Source organism: Alosa pseudoharengus, unplaced genomic scaffold (assembly GCF_046254945.1).
Source record: "Alosa pseudoharengus isolate Yale_2024_CS ecotype anadromous, Long Island Sound unplaced genomic scaffold, YU_APseudo_1.1 YU_APseudo_1.1_scf_9, whole genome shotgun sequence".
NCBI lineage: Eukaryota > Metazoa > Chordata > Actinopteri > Clupeiformes > Clupeidae > Alosa > Alosa pseudoharengus.
The window spans coordinates 14,614,986-14,638,894 of record NW_027468881.1 but is presented as its reverse complement, the minus strand read 5'-3'; the positions used below and the strand labels follow the sequence as shown (position 1 = coordinate 14,638,894).

Below are 23,909 nucleotides of genomic sequence, written 5' to 3'. Positions count from 1 at the left end.
CTTAACCCTGACGCCTATAGTTTGCCAGGTTTAAAAAAAGTTATGAGAGGAAATATTTTTATTTGGTGTGAAACACACACATACCTGTTTTTATGCTTTTCATTTGTTTTATAATTTGTATTAATATTTATTTTATCATTATTTTATTTATAAGCTAAGGTTCCTAGCACAGGTGTCTAAAACTAGATAAAAACACTTGCACTTTCTGTTTGCAGTTTTGTGTGGTATTTGAAAAAAAGAACATTGCATTTTCAGAAATAGCCGGCCCTCCATTCAGATGACGTTGGCAGAATTGGCCCCCAGCTCATTTGAGTTTGAGACCCCTGCCTTATATGGTCTGCACGTCCTGTCTTGGACGGCTGTACACACTGTGTGTACCATCAGGCTACTCAACAACGAGAGAGAATTTCCTCTGTGTGTGTACGAGTGTGTGTGTGTGTGTGGCCAAATTGGCCTATACCATAACTTCCCAACTCTGCACAGTATCCCATTAACAGCATGAGAGTAGGCTATTTACAATTTTCTGTAAAGTTTGTAAACACGTTATCAAAATCAACTTAATGCAGAACTATATGCATGCACATACATTTTGTTTGAGCAGGAAAGAGAATATGCATGCACGCACAGACACACACTACAATTACAGAAGTTGTAGGCTAGGCTACTTGTAGTTTTCTTTTACTATCTATAGTTGCTAGTTAGTACACACACACACACACACAAACAGGCACACATACCGGTACATAAAAATACACACATGCAGGCAAGCAGGCATATGCACACACACACCCACTCACATGCTAACACATACACATACGCACAGACACATAAAACACACACACACATCCAGGCAAGCAGACACATGCACACACACATACACACACACACACCCATTACCCCCCACACACACTCACAAGCGAAAACACACACACACACAGAAGCACACATATACACAAAAGCAAACACACACATGCACACACTCATTTACATACACAAAAGTTCCAAAAGTAGGGGATGGAGTAGGAGACAATTTGACAAGCGTGATTTATTACCGCTTTGCGGTACATCTAGTTTTTAGTGACTATAATCACTGCAAACTAGAGCTTGCTGCCTGGGTTTGAGCAATATGTGAGGTGTGCAACACGTAAGAATAAGACTCTTGATAAGTGCTATGGAAATATCAACAATGCCTACGTCGCCAAACCCAGACCCACATTGGCAAACTTGGATCATACCATCCACTTAATTCCCACATATAAAACCATACTGAAATGCAGTAGCCTAAGCCACAAGTGAAAACAGTGACTGTGTGGTCTGATATTGGAATAAAAAAACCTCAAAGGATGCTTCCTATGCACAGATTGGAATGTTTTTAACAACACACACAGACATTGATATGATGACACACAATCACAGACTAGGCCTATATACATTTTTGTGTGGACAGTGGAGTGAACATATTTTTCGTACCAAAGGATAATGGATTGCATTAACCGGGAAAAAAGGCTGCATTAGAAACTAGGATAGGGCCGGGTTGAAAGTGGTACAAGTGGTACAAATCAACTGCTAAAAGAGGCCAGGAGACATCAAAAGGACAGCAGCGACAGTCATTTTACTACCATGAATTCTAAAAAACTCTGGGACTCATGAAGGCCATCACTAACATGGTACCAATCAGAGAGCGTACTACTGATGATGTAATGAAAGCTAATGAGCTGGCTGAATAAGTTTTATCTAAGATTCTAGATCATTGACTTCACCTACTAATGTAACACTGTATTAATTATGACCGCCGCTAGCGAAGCTAGCGAAGCGGTCATATAGGGATTGTCAAAGTTTTTTTTTTTTTTTTTTCCCCGTCATCTACTTCCTGAAATTTTGGTCAACGATACCCGGGGCACTGAAACACATGAACACACGGCACATGAAATTTGGTGGGTATGTAGCCCCACTAGACTTTTACGGAAAAAATTCGTTTGGTCCTCGGGGGCCACTCCCCCTCCGCGCTGGGCCCCCCGAAACCCAAAAAATGCAGTTTTTCCTAAATAACTACTTGAACCGTGGCACCGAGGATGAAGACATTTTTATGGTATGTTGGTCTCACAACACACACACACACACAAACAGGCACACATACCGGTACATAAAAATACACACATGCAGGCAAGCAGGCATATGCACACACACACCCACTCACATGCTAACACATACACATACGCACAGACACATAAAACACACACACACATCCAGGCAAGCAAACACATGCACACACACATACACACACACACACCCATTACCCCCCACACACACTCACAAGCGAAAACACACACACACACAGAAGCACACATATACACAAAAGCAAACACACACATGCACACACTCATTTACATACACAAAAGTTCCAAAAGTAGGGGATGGAGTAGGAGACAATTTGACAAGCGTGATTTATTACCGCTTTGCGGTACATCTAGTTTTTAGTGACTATAATCACTGCAAACTAGAGCTTGCTGCCTGGGTTTGAGCAATATGTGAGGTGTGCAACACGTAAGAATAAGACTCTTGATAAGTGCTATGGAAATATCAACAATGCCTACGTCGCCAAACCCAGACCCACATTGGCAAACTTGGATCATACCATCCACTTAATTCCCACATATAAAACCATACTGAAATGCAGTAGCCTAAGCCACAAGTGAAAACAGTGACTGTGTGGTCTGATATTGGAATAAAAAAACCTCAAAGGATGCTTCCTATGCACAGATTGGAATGTTTTTAACAACACACACAGACATTGATATGATGACACACAATCACAGACTAGGCCCATATACATTTTTGTGTGGACAGTGGAGTGAACATATTTTTCGTACCAAAGGATAATGGATTGCATTAACCGGGAAAAAAGGCTGCATTAGAAACTAGGATAGGGCCGGGTTGAAAGTGGTACAAGTGGTACAAATCAACTGCTAAAAGAGGCCAGGAGACATCAAAAGGACAGCAGCGACAGTCATTTTACTACCATGAATTCTAAAAAACTCTGGGACTCATGAAGGCCATCACTAACATGGTACCAATCAGAGAGCGTACTACTGATGATGTAATGAAAGCTAATGAGCTGGCTGAATAAGTTTTATCTAAGATTCTAGATCATTGACTTCACCTACTAATGTAACACTGTATTAATTATGACCGCCGCTAGCGAAGCTAGCGAAGCGGTCATATAGGGATTGTCAAAGTTTTTTTTTTTTTTTTTTCCCCGTCATCTACTTCCTGAAATTTTGGTCAACGATACCCGGGGCACCGAAACACATGAACACACGGCACATGAAATTTGGTGGGTATGTAGCCCCACTAGACTTTTACGGAAAAAATTCGTTTGGTCCTCGGGGGCCACTCCCCCTCCGCGCTGGGCCCCCCGAAACCCAAAAAATGCAGTTTTTCCTAAATAACTACTTGAACCGTGGCACCGAGGATGAAGACATTTTTATGGTATGTTGGTCTCAAGGGCCCACATAAACCTAGCCCATAATCACTCATTTGTGATTTGCACCCCCCCGGTAAAAAATGAAAATGCAATATCATTCTGCTTTAATCGCCCCTCTCTTCAGTAAAGACGTTCAGAACTGCACTAAATGTTATGTGTATGATTAACCTGACATTCTCTGGGGGTATGCCAAGTTTCGTAGAATTTCATCCATGGGGGGGTCTAAAAAATTAAGTTATGTGTACATTTAGTGACTGTACACTCATTGGTCTGTAGATGGTGGTGCACACATATACACATGCACACACACACACAGGCACCCACATACTATCGGTATTAGAACGGCCGATACATCTATCTATAAAGCAAGAAGCGTCTGTGTGTCTGTGTGTGTCTGTGTGTGTGTGTGTGTGTCTGTGGCACGCATATCTCGCTGACCGTTTGTCAGACTGATTTCAAACTTGGCAGGTGTCTTGCTACAGGCATGAGTAAGTGCACTGCCGAATTTGACATTGTTTGAATAAGAAATGCAAAATATATCGTTAAATAGCCTATATCGGTAAAAGAACCACGCATTGGCTTTCGCCGCTAGCCACTCCCCCTCCCACACAGCACTGTAGGACTGTAAGCTACCAGTGAGGATAGAAGCAGGGCTTTGGCAGAATTGGATCAGTGTAGGTTACACGGGTAAAAACTTAAGCGAGTGCAAGATAACTCCACGGATTTTGCAACAACACGCCAACACACACAGGTAGGCTATATGCAGTGGCTCTTTAAAATTACGTAAAAAATGATGTGTATAGCCCAGGCTACTTTGGACTGTCTTTAGACTTTGAATAAGCACACGACAATTCAAACTGCAAGGTCCTAAATTGAAACGAGCGATTATGGTCCCGAATCAAAGAACGTCCCAGAATACCACACATGCGAAGCATAACCAGCGACAAGCAACGAGTGGCAGACAGTGTGATGTCACTTATGAATAGCCCAGGTTACTTTGGACTGTCTTTAGACTTTGAATAAACAATGGTCCCGAATCAAAGAACGTCCCAGAATACCACACATGCGAAGCATAACCAGCGACAAGCAACGAGTGGCAGACAGTGTGATGTCACTTATGAATAGCCCAGGTTACTTTGGACTGTCTTTAGACTTTGAATAAACAAACGAGAATTCCAACTGCAAGGTCCTAAATTGAAACGAGCGATAATGGTCCCGAATTAAAGAACGTCTTAGAATGCCACACATGCAAAGCATAACCAGCGACAAGCAACGAGTGGCAGACAGAGTGTGATGTCACTTATAGGCCACCAGAGACTGTTTTTGAGTCACACCGTTGCAAATTCCATATGATGCATCATTCCACAAAATGGTTTGTTTTCTCTATCATCAAGTTATTCAATAGGCTAAGCATATAGCCTTGACTCAAAACAGCTGTTAGGATTATGTCCCTTTTGATTTGTAAAAAATGTCACATGCAGCCATGCTTAAATTCTGCTCACTTCACATTTATTATATTATTATATTATCTGTAGGCCTATTCATTATTGAATGCTTACCTGGAATTATGTTTTTCCCTATCATCCTATTTTTTAAAGCAGGCCTACCTGCAGGCATGTAATTGGGCTACAGGAATAGCATGTTTGAACGGACACTGCACTAGTAATTACAAATTCAGTAGGATTAAAAGAAAGCCAAAATAAATATTCATCATTATCATCATGGCTGCATTTCCAGTATTGGCGATAAGTAGTAGTTTGTCCACTACATGGCGCATCGTTGCAGTGAGACGTAATTTTGTTGGAAGTTAATCTAAAGTGGGTTGGAAAGACACTACGCTTCCTACAAGGACAAGACTGTAGGCAGAGAATGTCTAATAAGGGGAGAACTTAAGGTTACTCACGTAACCCCGGTTCTCTGATAGCATGAGTGAGGTATCTCACTATGGGACACGCCCCCTCGCGAGTTCCCCAGAAGCCATTATTTCATTACGCCAGCCACCATTGGCTGGACGACTGACGTATGCGACGTGGAGGAGGTACTTCCTCCTCCCTTATATTCCACGGCGCAACGTCACTGCTTCAGTCTAGCTAACCAACCTCTTCTCGCCACTGGCAAGGAGGGTGGTCTGGTGAGATACCTCACTCATGCTTTCAGAGAACCGGGGTTACGTGAGTAACCTTAAGTTCTCTTTCAAGCATTCATTCGGTATTTCACTATGGGATATCGTGACTCCCGGATTGCCAGACAAGCTTGCGATCCCCAACAACATCAGTGCGCCCCCGGCGTCCCAGTGCCTAACACTGAATGTGCCAAAGTCGGGGCAGTGACATCAAGTCTGTAAAACCTGACAAACGTTGTCGGGTTTGCCCAACACGCTGCCAAGCATACATCCTCTATGGGGAAGCCCTGAAATAAAGCCCATGAAGTCGACATTCCTCGAGTGGAATGGGCTCGTAAACCGACTGGGGGTTGTAACCCCTTAGTCGTATAGGCCAGGGCAATAGCCGCCACAATCCATTGTGATAGACGCTGCTTAGTGAGCGGTCTACCCAGATGTGACTTTGCACAAGACACAAACAGCTGTTCCGTTTTCCTTAACTCCGCTGTTTTGTCCACGTACGCACGCAACGCCCTGACCGGACAGAGCGCATTCAGCCGCTCCTGCTCCGGGGAGGCGAAAGGCGGTGGGTTAAACGCAAATAGTTCAATCGGCCGACACGACAGTGACGGGTTGAAAACCTTCGGAATGAACGCTGGGTTGGGTTTTAATACAACCCTCGAGTCACCCGGGAACAATTGCATACAGGCTGTATTCACAGATAGGGCATGAATATCGCTTACGCGTTAGCCGTAGCCAAAGCCACCAACAAAGCCGTCTTGAGTGAAAGCACTTTAAGATCTAACTGTTGTAATGGCTCGAAGGGAGGGCGAGACAGAACATCCAAAACCATCGGCAGATCCCATGAAGGGGCCAGTGGTATAGAAACCGGGCGGAGGCGTCGAGCCCCTTTCATAAATTGACGTATGAGAGGGTGCTGGCCCGCTGTTTTGTCCCCAAAGCCTACATGGCAGGCCGAGATGGCAGCCAGGTAAACTTTGACAGTGGAGAAGGACTTGTCTTTATCCAGTAAGTCTTGCAGAAACGTAAGGATAACGTCCACAGAGCACTGGAAGGCTATCGTCCCTGTTTTAATACACCAGTCATTAAATACACGCCATTTGCTATCATACAACGTCCTAGTTGATGACGCCCTAGCGCTCTGAATGGTCGCTATGACATTGCAGGGCAGTCCTGCAGCTGTCAGATTCAGCCTTTCACGGGCCAGACCCAGAGGGCCAGGCGCTCTGGATGAGGGTGAAATATTTCCCCGTTCGCTTGGGACAGCAGGTCCCTGCGGGGGGGCAGCGGCCACGGTGGGGAGTGGAGTAACGGGATTATTTCTGCTAGCCAGGGTTTCCCTGGCCAGCGCGGGGCCACGAGAATGAGTGAGAGGCTCTGTTCCCGCACCCTGGCGAGCGTTGGGGTGATCAATTCCAACGGAGGGAAGGCATAGAGCAGGACGTGTGGCCACTGGTGTGCCAAAGCATCTATCCCTAACGGGGCTTTCTGATCGCGCAGGGAGAAAAACACCGGACATTGCGCATTCTCCTCTGAGGCGAATAAGTCCACTTTCGCTCGACCCGTTCGCATCCAGATTTGACCCACCACATCGCTGTGGAGTTTCCAGTCTCCGTAGCGGGGGTTGCCCCTGGATAATAAATCTGCACCCAAATTCAATACACCGGGGACGTGTGTGGCTTTCAACGACAGGAGCCGTGTGCTGCTCCATAAGATCAGTCTGTGTGCCAACGTGTGCATATGACGAGACCTCAGTCCCCCCTGCTTGTTGACATAAGCCACTACAGTGGTGTTGTCTGTTCTGACCAAGACATGATGCCCTCTCAGGATGGGCAGAAAATGTCTGAGTGCGAGCCAAACCGCCATCAGTTCTAGACGGTTTATGTGCAAAGATTGCATGTGTGAGTCCCACACCCCGTTTATCGACCTGCCCTCGTGAGTAGCTCCCCAGCCGCTCAGCGAGGCATCCGTCGTCACTACTTTCCTGTGTAGGATAGCACCCATCGTAGTTCCCTCTGTGAGGAAGAGTGGGCGTTTCCAGGGCCTTAGCGCAGCGCAGCAGGCTGCTGAGATTGTGACAGGGCGATGGCAGTGACGCGAGGGATTCAATCCCAGCGACGCCACCCATCGCTGAACAGCCCTCATGTATAAACGGCCGAGAGGAACGACCACCAAGGCTGACGCCATGAGGCCCAGGAGTCTGAGGCAGACCCTGAATTTCACAGTAGCCCCCCTGCGGAATAGCGCGAGGCATGCCCGGAACGCTTTGACTCGTTCCGCTGACAGGCGCGCTCTGAATGAGACGGAGTTTAGAGACAGCCTTATGAAGGTGATGATCTGACACGGGCGCAGCACGCTTTTCTCCCAGTTTATTCTGAAGCATAGTAACAACAGGTGCTCCGTTAGGAGAGCCGTGTGCTGCTGCGCTTCCTGGTATGAGTGCGCGGCCACCAGCCAGTCGTCGATAAAAGTAGCCAGACGTAAAGCTTTTTCCCGGAGCGGCGCGATAGCCGCTTCGGTGACCTTGACGAAGATGAAGGGGCTGAGCGCAAGGCCAAATGGGAGGGCAAGCCACTCGTAGGCCACACCTCGAAAGGCAAACCTGAGGAACTTTCTGTGGGGCGGATAGATCGGGACGTGTAGGAACGCATCGGTCAGATCCACTGAGGTGAACCAATCGCCCGGGCGTACGAAGCGCATTAATGCGTCGTTGGTTAGCATCCTGAACCTGTACTTTCTTAGGTATCTGTTCAGTGCACGCAGGTCCAATATCGGGCGCAAGCCCCCCCCTTTCTTTGGGACCAGAAAATACCTCGAGTAAAAACCGTGACGGCTTTGCTCGATGGGGACTATCCTGATCGCTTGTTTGTTTAACAAGGAAATTATTTCCCCCTGTAGAACACGGGCAGATTCCCCTGTAGCGTGGGATTGTACAATCCCATTGAACGGGGGTGGGGGTGTAGCGAACTGTAGGCGGTAGCCTTTCGCTATAATCTTTATTATCCAGTCTGACTTCATGTGCGTCCGCCAGTACTGGATGCGCTCGGTCAGTGGCGAAATGACGCCATCTAGTGGCGCTAACTGGCGTGACCGAGCTGGCGTGGGCTGCAACGCTAGCGTGCTTATGTTGCCCATCGCCCCCGGTGGAGCTTTGGCTCCGCCTGGTGGCGTTATTAGGGAGTGATTGCACGCCATTGCCACTGAACATGGCTCGTGACTTTTTGTGAGAGCTTTTTTGTTCATTTGACAATTTTTTGCATTCTTTTGACGGATACGCCCTCGGCCTGGCTGCGCACCGAAACATTTATTTTTGAAGGGGGGCACTGGTGTGTGCTTGTGAGACTCTGTTGGGGCTCGAACTGGCACTCCAGGTCTCTTCTCCGCTTCAGTGGGCTGTGAACTGCGAGCGCCTCTGTGGCCTCTGCACGCCTCTTGGGGGGCAGTGAACATGCCTCTTTGAACAGGCCCAGGAACGGGGCCGGTGTGAGTCGAGGAGGGGGGAGCGTCTGGCTGGACCCGCCCCCCCTCGCCTGCAAGGCGCGTACTAGGCGCGCTTCTTCTTCCTCGCTCCCTGCGCGGGTGGGGGGTTTTGACCTCCCTGTGTCGCGTTAGGGTTAAAGGGCTTTTTAACCCAGGCACCTTTGAGCTCGGGAGTCTTACCAAGGCTCTGAGTGGCAGTCTGGGTCGGGAGCTGACGTCTCGGTATCCGGTACTGCGGCGGGCGTGCCGCTGCCTCGGAGAACGTCTGTCTGGGTGCTTTGGGAGCGGGGGCTTGTGCCTTTCTGGGGAGGCACAGCTGCAGCGCTTCACCGTCCCGTTTCTTTTCCTCACACCGCTTTTGCATAGTGGCCACGGCTGGTCCAAAGAGGCCTTTGGGGTCCACGGGCACATCTAGTAGCTGGGTCTTCTCCTTGTGGGAGAGGCTGGAAAGGTTGAGCCAGCGAGCTCTCTCTTGAGAGACCATGAGGGCCATAGCCCGTCCCGCCGTTTGCACCGCACACCTGTGTAGCCGTAGGCAGAGGTCTGTGACCACACACATTTCGTCCCACACAGCTGGCTGGTTGGGGGCGGACGAGAAGTCTTCCTCCAGCTCGGCTTGGTAGGCCATGAGCAGAGATGAGGCGTTGAGAGCTCTCACCGCCGATGCCACTGCTTTGTAGCTTTTTTTAGTCACGGCGGACTGGAAATTGTCGGCTTTGGAGGGGAATGCGGGTCCCGAGGGGGTCATCGCAGACTTCTGGGTGGGGTGGAGATGGGAGGCCAGGAGCGGTTCGACAGGGGGCAGATGGGAGAATCCACTGCTTTCCATGTCTGGCCATTCCAGCGCCGCGAGCCCTTGAGCCGGGTTTTTCGCTGAGAATGGGCTGCTCCATGAGCGTGTGGCTTCCTCGAGGCACTCGGGGAAGACGGGCAGTAGTTGTCTGGTGGAGCTTTTAGCCTTCGGGAGCCTCTTTCCCTCGTAGCGAGAGGACACGGTCTCCTTCTGGGCCTCAGGCCAGGGAACGCCGAGCTTTGCAGCTGCTCTCTTGCAGACGTCGTGAAGGCCCACGCTTGCGGCTTCATCAGCCTCAGTGGCGGTGCTATCACTTCTCAAGCCGCTCGGGCGGGCAGCCTGAGTGGCTGGGAGGAATAAGTCGTCGCCATCCTCATCCCCCAGGGATAATAGGTCGACGGAGTCATCCTCTGAGATGAGTTCAGCTTCGCCAGTCGCACCTAGCATCCCCATTGGGCTGTCTTCGGTGTCGGATATAGGCGATAGAGCGTCGAGCTGGTCGCCCCAGCTAGCGCCCAGTTCTCCAGCGCCGGCCGGCTCCTGGGAAAGGGTTGCTGACTCAAGGGGAGGGAGGTCATCCGCTCCTAGCATGGGGTCGTCGTCGGTGAGACTAGCTAGGCGTGCTAGCCTACGTCGGCGAGACCGGAGGGAAAGTCGGGCACAGTGTTCACACACTTCCGGGGATGTTTACGCGGTCTGGGCGTGTTGCAGCCCCAGACACGCGGCACACACCTGGTGGGTGTCAGCGGCCGAAATCTTGTTCCCACACAAACACATCCTAGCCGGGGCTTCGCACTTCCTCGCGGGGAGGGGGGCCACTGGCGTCGACATGTTGTTTCGCTACTGTTTGAGGACAGGCTAGCGGTTGCTACTGTTTGATGACAGACTAGCTTTGGAGCTACTGTATGGAGACAGACTAGCTTTGGGGTTTGGAGGCTACTGTTTGGAGACAGGCTAGCGGGCTACTGTTTGGAGACAGGCTAGCGTGCTACTGTTTGGCGACAGGCTAGCAAGGGAGAGGCTACTGTTTGGCGACAGGCTAGCCAAGGCCAAACCAGTGCTCTTCGAAGATGAAGCGGCGTTAAGGTAGCGTTCGGGGACCGAGTCGTTACCTCGCTCAATGAACAGTTAAGCCACCAAGCCACAGCACCTGTATACGAGAGAGCAAGCCTCTGGGGGCGAGAAGAGGTTTTAGACTGAAGCAGTGACGTTTCGCCGTGGAATATAAGGGAGGAGGAAGTACCTCCTCCAAGTCGCATACGTCAGTCGTCCAGCCAATGGTGGCTGGCGTAATGAAATAATGGCTTCTGGGGAACTCGCGAGGGGGCGTGTCCCATAGTGAGATACCGAATGAATGCTTGAAAGAGAACCTTTACTCTCGGAACTCTTCCGGTGTGGTACTGCATCTAGGGGCGCTCACGGGCGAGTCCAGAATGAATGGAGGTCTATGGAGCTGTACCCCTCAAAATCCACTTTTCTCAGGATATTTTTTTTCAAGTAATTTGAATATTGTATTCGAAAGGGGAGGCAAAGACAATACATTTGGTTGAGTATTATATTTTTTAAAGTCACTTAATTGTTCTAAAAAGCCTTTCAAACGTGTCAATGACGTCATTCATTAGCGTGATCATAGCATAGCATAGCATCAATGTTATGGGCAACAACGACCCAACCTGTAAGAAAACAAAAGGACATGACTCCCGGATTATTTCACTTTTGATTGATAATCCATATCCATTTTGCGAAAAATAAAATAAAATCTGAGGGTTTCAGTTGTTAAATAGGTGAAAAGAATAAATGTAGCCATGTAGCTCCATAGGACCCCATGTATTTTGGACTCGCCCGCGATCTAGGTGAACTCTGGTGAACTGCAGCCAAATTCGGTTTGTATGGGATTAATAGAGAGTGGGGAGGCTCTCCGTAGACGGGCTCTATGGCAAGCGATTTTAACATTAACCTGCTAGACTGGATATGTATTGCAGATATCTGTAATTCAGTTTTGCCTAGTCAAAACGAACATTTTAGATATCCGCAATTGAATTCTTCCTATCCATAATTGTCATTTCAGATATCCACAAAGACATTCTTCCTAGGACAAATGACGCAACATTTGCCATTCATTTCTATGGGGTTTATCATTATGGATATCTACAATTCAGTTGCAGATATCCACTATGTGAATTACGGATATCTGCAATTGAATTGTAGATATCTGTAATTCCAGTTAGAGATATCTACAATTTGATTCTGACTAGTCATAACTGCAGTTGAAGATATCTTTAATAAACCTCAATTCAAGATATCTACATGTTCCTTTTCAGATATCTTGAATTAAGTTTTGACTATGCGAAATTACATTGTAGATATCTGTAAATGGAATTATGACTAGTCAAAATGACGTTGTAGATATCTCAAACTGGAGTTAGGGATAGTCATAATTTGATTGTAGATATCTATTATCAAGTTATAGATATCTTGATGAATGAGTTTTGATTAGAGATATCTGAAATTGGAGATATCTATAACTTTCATTCTGCCTAGTCAAAATGTAATTATAGATATCTTGAATTAGAGTTTTGACTAGGCGAAATGACGTTAGAGATATCTGTATTGCTATGCAAATTAGGCCCGCATCCCACTTTAGGCGGGAGCAGAGCGTGTTGTTGTTCAAATCATCAATCACATAGCACCTGTTAACTGTTAACTTTGTAATTAGCACTATGTCAGAGCAGCCTGAGGGCGAGTTTTTAATCGTCGTTTTAATGCTGCAGCCTATGCAAGACAGCTGGCAGCAATAATTGATTATTCAATGTTGCTTGATTTTTTCGATTACAGCCAACACCATTATGAATGGAGTTTCCTGTAGATGGTGCTGGTGCATTTAGTAGCCTAGCCTAGGCCTACTAATTTATGTAGGCTACGAACAGAGATCAAGCCAGTTGATAACGTGAGTCTAATAAACCACACGGTGTCCCTGAGTTTTAGTTATTTTAGATGTCAACAAGACATTACAGCCATGACTGCTTCTTCTTCTTCCATTCATAGAAATAAGGAAATAAGCCCACTTCTTCGATTAGCATGTTGGGGAGGGGAAATTAGCCTACGGACAGAGAATGTCTTAGACGGGCTCTCTATGGCTCTGTGCTTAGCCTATTGAATAACTTGATGATAGAGAAAACAAACCATTTTGTGGAATGATGCATCATATTGAATTTGCAACGGTGTGACTCAAAAACAGTCTCTGGTGGCCTATAAGTGACATACTGTCTGCCACTCGTTGCTTGTCGCTGGTTATGCTTTGCATGTGTGGCATTCTGAGACGTTCTTCAATTCGGGACCATTATCGCTCGTTTCAATTTAGGACCTTGCAGTTGGAATTGTCGTTTGTTTATTCAAAGTCTAAAGACAGTCCAAAGTACGTCAAATTCGGCAGTGCACTTACTCATGCCTGTAGCAAGACACCTGCCAAGTTTGTAATCAGTCTGACAAACGATCAGCGAGATATGCGTGCCACAGACACACACACACAGACGCTTCTTGCTTTATAGATAGATATATAGGCTACCTGAAAGATAACCTGTCTATGATGCACCCTAAACACCGGGCTGGGACATTTCTGCTCAAGGTCTCAAAAAGCATCTGAGTCAACGTTCATTCCCAAACACCCATATAGGCTACTTCAATCCTCTATTTTCAAAGGTGATTAAGGAAGAGCATGGCTCAAAGTAAAGTAACTGAAACTACATAAATTCGTCAAAGTGAATAATTTGTGTCAACTCGCCGCAATGTAGATTTATTAATGCACCCATGATGATCTACATCTCCATTTAAACCAGATGTTTTAGAGCGCACGTTGAGATGTATTCAGGGCAGGGCTGTACCTACACATATTTGTTGTACGTGCTACAAAAATCATTCTTTGCGATGGATGATTTAGTACCAACGTTACACCGGTCAGATACAGTTTTGCCTATGGCTATTCCGTGAGACTGAGGCGCTTTTTGTTTGTTCGAAGTGCGTGTTAAGTGTGAGAGGGGAGTCGATGTGCTTTGATTCCAGCTTGGTAGCCTAGTTGTAGTCTATGCGATTAAAAAACACGTGTGTGTGAAGTATCCAAACAATGATAACGCTTTCATTATGGCTGCTTTAGCCACAGACCTTGAGCTACTGTACAGTGGGTTGGGTTCCATTTAGAAGTGTCCACTTTCGCCCTTTCCGTGATTCACAGCTACGTGAAATGTATTACTACTGATATGCAAAACTATTAACTTTTCGCCAAGAGGTGGCAGCTTGATACTGTAAGGTGTAAGCCATTGGTTCCAAAGGAGATTTTATTTGGGTCGCCAGCATAGCCTAGTGACAATTTGTGTTGTGTAATAGGCCTAGCATAGGGCCTACCTTATATAGCTTATAGTTTGTTAACAGTCACGGTTTTGTCATAACTCCCTCTATGCATTTTTGCATTTAGAATAGCTCTAAAACCGGGGGGCGAACACGTCACAGGGGGGGCGCCAGTGCGTGGATATCTCAATCGCAAAATTAAACAATATTTCTATCGGGCGCCTACCATGGACTGGGGCTGGGTGAAAATCAAAAGATTGCGTCAAAATATTGAGCTTAACCATGGACCTCATGGTTGCAAAATGCAAGGGAACATGAATCAGCATATTATTTGCACAAACAATAACGGACAGTAGCTCTTCAACTTTGCCCGTTAAAATGTGTATGAACAGTCTCGCAACGCATTTCATGAAGGCCCTTTTGGACATGTCAGTTATTTGCACCACTGGGTAAAACGGCATTTTGTTTTAGACTACTGGTATTTAATTTGTGCATTGACAATAAAGCTGAATATCATTTGAACTAGATGACTAAACTTATGCATATGTAGAAGAAGAAACATTCACAAAAATCCATGACATGACCTCTCTTCTTGATAGCTGTTGAAAACTGCATGGAACTGACAGGGATTGTTTTGTTTAATAATAAATAAATAAATACATTATGCTGCTACCTTCTGCTTTCCCCAAAGTACAATGTAGCCTAGGTGTACCTTTCATCAGTCCAGTTGCAATGGATGGACTGTGATGAACTGCCCTTCTTGTGATTGTTTAGAGATTTTAAAGGTTTTATAACAATGTTACAGATTTTTGGCCCAGAAACAAATCTATTCACCTTTGCAGCGCCAGTAGGCTACTTTGTGTGCGGAATGTGTGCAAACACACATTCCAAACAAGCATACACACAAAAGTTTCAAGAGTGGGGGATGGAGTAGAAGATGGAGACAAATTCATATGATTTATTTTAGCGGAATGGATGTGCAGGACTGAGCGGCGGTCATATTTTGTACCGCTACGCGGTACATCTAGTTTTAAAGGGATATGCCACCATTTGGGGAAATACACTCAGTTTCCACCTCCTCTCAAGTTAAACAATTGAGTTTTACCTTTCTCCAGTTAATCCAGCCGTTCTCTGAGTCTGGCGATACCACTTTTAGCTCCAGCCAGTGGCGTAACTATAGTAGGTGCAGCAAGTGCAGTGGCACCAGGGCCCGTGACCTCCCGGGGCCCGTCGCTACCCCCGCCCTGCCTCCTTTTTTTTTAGAACTTTAGAATGTTAGAGCACGGAGAGTGAATCGTCACTTTGACGATCTATCGGAAGATGAGCGCTTAACCGATGCAGAGAGATACTTCAAAGTGCAGGTATTTAATGCAACTCTGGACATCATAATCAGTCAGCTCTCCCAAAGATTTGCAAGTATGCGGGAAACTTGTCATGTGTTTGAGTCTTTACGTCCTATGACCCTTCAACTCGCAGGTGATTGCACCGACATTCCCAACACAACTCCTCTCATTCAGGTCTTGCTTTAAAGCAGAGAAGTCATCTATTTTTCAACTTGCCAAAATGCTGGTGGTAGATTATGACAGTGTAACATCCACATTCGGGGAAGTGTGTACTCATGTTGTTTCTGACAATGCCTGTGACTGTGGCAACAGCTAAGCGATCTTTTTCCAAACTCAAACTTATTAAGACCTATAGGCCTACCTAAGGAGCAGCATGGGGCAGGAGAGGCTCCGTGGGTTAGCTATCCTGTCCATTGAAAATACGAGAGCCAGAGCATTAAATATTGGGAACATCGTTGACGATTTTGCACAACGAAAGGCTCGTAAGATGGCTTTCTTCTAATGGCCTAATTCACGCATATTGGGGATTGTATGCATATGAATGATTTTATTTGGTTTCTGGACGGTTAAATACGTTAGGTTCCATTAAGTTTTGTTTCTGCGCAGTGCGAGTTTATAAGCAAGCAATTTACGCTTGCAGTTTCAGCAGAGGGTTGAAGAGGCGCATTGAGTGTTCCCATAATTCCATGCGAGTTGATGTTAATGCAGTAATATTAGATTACCCTGGCCTGCAGGCTGTTAATAAAATTATTTTTTAATGTTTTCACATGTAATGGATATGTAGTCGTGTGTTTCTTATTTGAAATTGTAATCTGTAACTACTAAACTACTTCGGTGCCTCAGGCCCTTTGCATAAACAATTGAAGTCACCCTTAATGTGTATTGCATGTATCAGAGCTAATTCATCCTGGGCCAAAGTTCGTCGATATGGGGCCCGCGCAGCGCTCTCGCACCTGGGCCCACCATTGGCTTGCTATGCCACTGGCTCCAGCCTAGCATAGATCATCAATTGGATTAAGCCATTAGCATCTCGTCCCGTTAGCATCACAATTAAAAGTGACTAAGATTACCAGTAATTTTCCTATTTCCTAAATTTTATCCTAAAACTTGCCTCTTCTCAAGTTGAAAGCGTAATAAGAACGGAAAATGAAACGTGGCGATTTTCTTGTCTGCGATTTTCTTGTCTGATTTGACGTGGAACTATAGTCTCATTCCGGTGTAATAATCAAGGAACGTTGCGAATGTACCATGGGCGCAGCAGCACAATATCACGCAGCACCTGAAAACAGTCCCCGTAGGATATAACTCGCAACGTTCCTTGATTATTACGCCGGAATAAGAGTATATGAACTAGAGAAAGGTAAAACTCAACAGTGTAACTCAAAGGGAGGTGGAAAATGAGTGTATTTCCCCAAATGGTGATGTATCCCTTTAACACCAACATAGGTCCCCTGGGGCCTCATTTATAAAACTCTATATAAGATTCCATCCTAAAACATTGCATACACCCAAACCTTGCAATGTGCGTACGCACAAAAATATTCTGATTCATAAAACCGTGCAGCGCACAACTTTAGCAGGCGACTGCTTATAAATACCATCCTGCATTGAATTGTGCGTGCGTGCACAAGCGCCATATTCCTCCCATTGTCGTCCTACAATATCCCATAAAAGGTCAATGCAAAACGATTTATGAATATTCTAACATTTATACCAATCGTTTTATTGGCTATCAAATGATGGAGATGTCACATCAATCTGGAGAAAGAAGTCAAAATTGTCCGACAGCGATATAAGTATGACATTTGATAAGTGTACCTATGTGAAATAAGTCCTACCGACTAGTTCTGTATTGAAATAACTTAATAACGGTAACCTATGTTTTGCCATGTGTTTGGGCTCATCATACAGAGTGCACCATATTGCAAAGTATTAATAGGTGTACTGAAACAAATAATCATATTGCTAATAATGCATGGGGCATTACTTCATATCAGCTGGGTTTCTGGTTATCTAAGAATACCTTGCAGTCTAGTAGGCCTAATCTGTGGCTCAAATGTGAGTGTAGCGATGTTCAACGGTGTGCATTTTAATAGAAAACATCTTCTAGGACAGCGGTTCCCAAACTTTTCCCCCCGCGTACCACCGGCTACATTCCGACTTGGCTCGCGTACCCCCACCATCCGACACATAAACACATGAAAACGTAACGCATTCTATAACCTAATAGAACCTATAACAATTCTAAAACTTTCCCCCCACGGACCACGGACCATCCAACGCATTCAAAAGTAACGCATTCTATTAGCTATTCCAGGCGTCATGTTTAATAAGCTGCCCTTTTTGTGATGAACACATACAGAGTTTATAAATTATATCCTTTAATTTCATGTTTCCATATCATTATGACCTGATTCGAAATTATGTATTTATTCATGAATTAATTACAAAAGATTTAAAATTTTCATTTTACACCTGTCCGCCATAGCCCTTTTCATCTCGCGTACCCCCTAGAAGCAGCTCGCGTACCACCGGGGGTACGCGTACCACAGTTTGGGAATCCCTGTTCTAGGAGACTTAGGGAAATGGTTTTATGGCTTCTTGTTATAGGCCTTATATTTTGTTAACGTAAGCAATATCTCCTTACACCATACGCGGAGTTAGTGGGGGGGGGCAGGGGGAGCACTGCCCCATCCCCCCCCCCCGGTGGAAACGGGTAATTGCATTGTTTCAAAAATTAGTGAAATACGTCTGGCATGACCAGATATTTTAAAAACTAGATGATGATAATTTCAAAAAATAAAAACAAAAGTTTACTGCTTACACCATAAGTCTTTTAAAATAAATACATCCTCTATTGGCGCCTTGTACAGAGACTTTCAACATGAACATGCCAAGTGACTGAACAGTCAACATACACGCCCAGGTATTTGTAAGAAGCAACCTGATGTATTGGGGCATTATGGATGAGCACTGGACTGGGTTCACCAACTGACTGTTCAGATATAATTTCTTCCATTTTCTTTATATTCACAAGATGGTGACCATCACACAAATCTACAAACTGCTTGATCTCGGAATGGTAGGAAGCTGTGTCTTGATCTTCATATAACTAGATGTACCGCAGAGCGGTACAAAATATGACCGCCGCCCAGTCCAGCACATTTTTTCCACAAAAATAAATCACGCTGAAAGGCCTATATGATTCTAACTGTCTCACTAAATTGCATTAGCCACACTCAATTCTCACTGGTATCTGCTAGACAACAAGTACCAAAACATGATTAGTTCATAGATTTCACATGTAAAATTCATTTTATACAACCCCACCCCCATCTTGCCTGTTCATAATTCTGAGAAATTCTTGAATTGTGTGCATGTGTGCGTGTACACGTTTATGTTTATGTGTGTGTGTGTGTGTGTGTGCGTGTGCGTGCGTGCTTGTGTGTTTGCCTGCGTATGTGTGTTTGTGCATGTGCATGCATGCGTACATATGTCTACTGTGTGAGTATGTGTCATACGTATGATTACTGTGAATGTATGTGTGTGCGTGTGTATCTGTTTATGCACATGTGTGCACATGGAATGGGTTAACATGACCCCTGGAGGCAAACATACAGAAAAAATTGGTCATCCTAGGCCCTACGGTTCTCAAGATATTCACAGAAAACTGTGTCTGCCCTACCCTCCTTTCGGGGGGTCCAGTATAGCGGGGGGGCTACAGATCAAAACGAAAAACGACGGTTCCATGCTATCCATGTGGGGTTACATGCCCACCAAGTTTCGTGTACCCCGGTCTTTCAGTGTCCCGGGAATCCTTGTTGGTGTACGGTCACTAAATGTACACATAAATTATTTTATTGTAAGGCCCCCCATGAACGAAAGTTCACAAAACTTGGCATGCATTCGGAGGGTGTCATAATGATCCTACACTTTCAATTTCGTGCAGTTTTGACCATGTCAGCCAGAGATATTGTGATGAAAACACCTAATTATTTGCTTTTTAATTTTTAACTAGGTGGCGCTATACATGAAATAAGTGGTAATGGGATGGTTTGACATGCCCCCTTAAGACCAACATACAAAAAAAAGGTGGACCTCCTAGGCCCTACGGTTCTCGAGATATTCACAGAAAACTGTCTCCGGCCACCAACAGGCCAGTTGGTGTATAGTAACATAAATAAATTTATTGTGTGGCCCCCCATGAACGGAATTCCACGAAACTTGGCGTGCATTCAGAGGGTGTCATAATGATCCTACACTTCCAATTTCGTGCAGTTTTGACTATGTTAGGTCACAGATACCTGCGATTACAACACCTCATTTTTACTTTTTTGTGTTTAACTAGGTGGCGCTATACATGAAATGAGTGGTTATGGAATGGGTTGACATGGCCCCTTGAGATCAACAAAAAAATGGTCCTCCTAAACCTTACGGTTCTCGAGATATTTACAGAAAACTGTCTGCCCTACCCTCCTTTCGGGGGGTGTAGTCCAGCGGGGGGGCTACAGATCAAAACGAAAAACGATGGTTCCATGCTATCCATATGGGGTTACATGCCCACCAAGTTCTGTCTACCCCGGTCTTTCAGTGTCCCGGGAATCATTGACGGAAATTTGGACATGCAAAAAAGAAAAAAAAAAAGAAAAAAAAATCTGACTAAACCTATATGACCGCCGCTTCGCTGCGCGGCGGTCATAATAATTTAAATAACACAACACAACAATATAAGGAACGGGCTGCGGTTGATGATGGAAGCAGCCAGGTTTTCTTCTCTTGCGATCTTTCACATCACATCGAAAGTGACATTACGGCCAATCTGACGAGGCATGCAGGATGAAAAAAACGAAAATTACTGTTGCATTAGTATGGACATCTTGCCGTGCCAACGTTGCAATAAAGGTTGCCTAAATGCCATGTATATAAATGTCCTGTCAGCTTACTAACTGATTTTGCGTTGTGTGTAGATTTAGACTTTTTATTCCACTTTGTTTAAACAGCAAAGTGGCGAAGCCTTGTTCACCTGTTTGGAACTGGCTCGTGAATGTGACACGCATAGGCCTGGCTACACCATGACCCTTTTTGTGCATCTAGGCCTACTGATCGCTCTGGATTACTTTTTTTCGTGTCATTGGATTACAGCAAAATATGAATATTTTTTTCTTAACATGTCTTAACTTAATGGCGTGATTGCGCTTCGTTTCTGCGTTTGGAGAGGCATCTGTACTGTAGGTGAACACTTCCTTTGATTCTTGGAGTTCTCACTATGATTTAGGTCTGCCCTGCACTCAATAGCCTACAGTTTGGAGTTTACTTACTTTGCCTTTGTAGAATCCAATTTGAGTTTTCAATGACTCGTTCTCCTAAGCTAAGCATAAATGAACTGATCCATCTTGTTATTATGACCGCCGCGCAGCGAAGAGGCGGTCATATAGGTTTAGTAAGATTTTTTTTTTTTTTCGCATGTCCAAATTCCCGTCAAGGATTCCTGGGACACTGAAAGACCGGGGTAGACGAAACTTGGTGGGCATGTAACCCGATATGGATAGCATGGAACCATTATTTTTCTTTTTGATCTGTAGCCCCCCCGCTGGACTGCACCCCCCGAAAGGATGGTAGGGCAAACACAGTTTTCTGTGAATATCTCGAGAACCGTAAGGTTTAGGAGGACAATTGTTTTGTATGTTGATCTCAAGGGGCCATGTCAACCCATTCCATAACCACTCATTTCATGTATAGCGCCACCTAGTTAAACACAAAAAAGTAAAAATGAGGTTTTGTAATCGCAGGTATCTGTGACCTAACATAGTCAAAACTGCACGAAATTGGAAGTGTAGGATCATTATGATCATTATATCTCGAGAACCGTAGGGCCTAGGAGGTCCACCTTTTTTTCGTATGTTGGTCTTAAGGGGGCATGTCAACCTATCCCATTACCACTCATTTCATGTATAGCGCCACCTAGTTAAAATTGAAAGTGTAGGACCCCCCGAAAGGAGGGTAGGGCAGACACAGTTTTCTGTGAATATCTTGAGAACTGTAGGGCCTAGGATGACCAATTTTTTACGAATGTTTGCCTTCAGGGGTCATGTTAACCCATTCCATATGCATACATTTGCATAAACAGATACACACGCACACACATACATTCACAGTAATCATACGTATGACACATACTCACACAGTAGACATATGTACGCATGCATGCATATGCACAAACACAGGCACATACTGTACGCAGGCACACACACGCACACACACACACACACATAAACATAAACATGTATACGCACACATGCACACAATTCAAGAATTTCTCAGAATTATGAACAGGCAAGATGGGGGTGGGGTTGTATAAAATGAATTTTACATGTGAAATCTATGAACTAATCATGTTTTGGTACTTGTTGTCTAGAAGATACCAGTGAGTATTGAGTGTGGATAATGCAATTTAGTGCGACAGTTAGAATCATATAGGCCTTTCAGCGTGATTTATTTTTGTGGAAAAAATGTGCTGGACTGGGCGGCGGTCATATTTTGTACCGCTCTGCGGTACATCTAGTTATATGAAGATCAAGACACAGCTTCCTACCATTCCGAGATCAAGCAGTTTGTAGATTTGTGTGATGGTCACCATCTTGTGAATATAAAGAAAATGGAAGAAATTATATCTGAACAGTCAGTTGGTGAACCCAGTCCAGTGCTCATCCATAATGCCCCAATACATCAGGTTGCTTCTTACAAATACCTGGGCGTGTATGTTGACTGTTCAGTCACTTGGCATGTTCATGTTGAAAGTCTCTGTACAAGGCGCCAATAGAGGATGTATTTATTTTAAAAGACTTATGGTGTAAGCAGTAAACTTTTGTTTTTATTTTTTGAAATTATCATACATACAAACTTGGTACAGAAATGTATGCTGAGTAATTAGTAATTCTGTATGTTATGTGATGCAGTGACTGGAGGCCAAGACAAATTTATCTTTGGAGATAAAGTACAGTATACCAAGTTGCGGCCTACTTGTGAGCCAGATGTTAGACTTAAGATGTGCTATGTTGACATATGAAATAGCTGCCAGCCAATCAGACACTGAATGTGGCCCAGTGTCAGGTCATCACCAACACATTTGAAATACAGCTGAAATGACACCCTGTATCGCTTACCCTGCCCTTCCACTTGGGCTCACTCAGTATTTTCAAGAGAACAGTTGAGAAAAAAAGAGGTGTCAAATGAGTTTTGAACCTGCAACCCTCACACGTGGTTACACCAAATGCTCATACAAAGAAGAGGACATACAGTACAGGAACTCCTCATATTTCTGATAAGGGAAATGCATTACTAATCCCAAAGCAAATTACAATCTTTTTTTCGTAAAACTCTTACATGCATATGTTCAGGCATTTGTATGGGTGAATCTACATTACAGTAATATAAAGGATACATGTTTTATTGAATGGGAGCCAGGTGCCAGGCCTCTGTTTTTGACCATTTTATTTATGTCCTTTTCTCAGTGTAATCCAACAAGAGAACTCTAACCATAGTAATAACAACAGACAAGACAGGAAATGAAGTACAGTAATACAAAATGATACCAAACAATATTAGCTATTCACACTGTATGGAAAAGCATCTATACTTTTATTGCAGATATGTAGTATGTCAAATATTAAAGACTTAACATGACCAGACCGTGTCCTCCATAAATGGTGGCATCAAGAGCAGTTAGAATCAGGGATTGAGAACATTTCTGAATATTTAGCCCTAGTGAAATACAAAATGACTTTGAACTGTAGCAAGCGAAGGATGACAGACGTGCAATTTGTGAAATGTGTACACCAGTTAGCGCATACCATGAGCACATTTTTTTGACACTTTTACCCACAACCTCAACTTCTAGTCACACAGCAGAGTCACACACTGCAGAAGTGGTGACTGGACTGGCAAGGCAGAACAAGAGACAAAATGGCTTGTCAAGAGAAACTTCTTATAACAGGTACAAATATGTTTTACCATTCCTCTTTGTTGTTGTTCCCATAACAAATATGTTCTTCAAAGAGTATGAAGTAGATTCTGATAGATATACTAAATTTAAAGTTATTTTTCAAAACTCTTTAACCAGAGTTGGAACAACCTCGGTGGTTGTTCAGTGTTAACAAAAGTTAAGACGTTAACACATTAGACTGTAGGCTGATGCAGCGTTAAGACTCACAGTTTGAGAGTAGAGGTGTGAAGAACTTTCAGGATCTAAATATAAGCGTCTTAAAATTAGTGTTACTTACTATGTCTTGTCATTTTAAACTTTAATTCAATAGTTCAAATAATGTGTTTTTTGTTTGTTTAGACTGT

At 44.7% G+C, this 23,909-nt stretch overlaps 1 protein-coding gene across 2 annotated transcripts in view; it reads left to right on the top strand.

The window, feature by feature from the left end:
• The first annotated feature begins 23,483 nt into the window (after positions 1–23,483).
• LOC143115398 (Fc receptor-like protein 5) overlaps positions 23,484–23,909 on the top strand; it is a 30,708-nt gene continuing 30,282 nt past the window's right edge. For both annotated transcript variants that reach the window (XM_076277407.1, XM_076277406.1), the window contains exon 1: positions 23,484–23,556. In XM_076277407.1, coding sequence (XP_076133522.1) covers positions 23,526–23,556 — 31 coding nt within the window. In that variant the 5' untranslated portion in view covers positions 23,484–23,525. The remainder of the gene's footprint in view (positions 23,557–23,909) is intronic.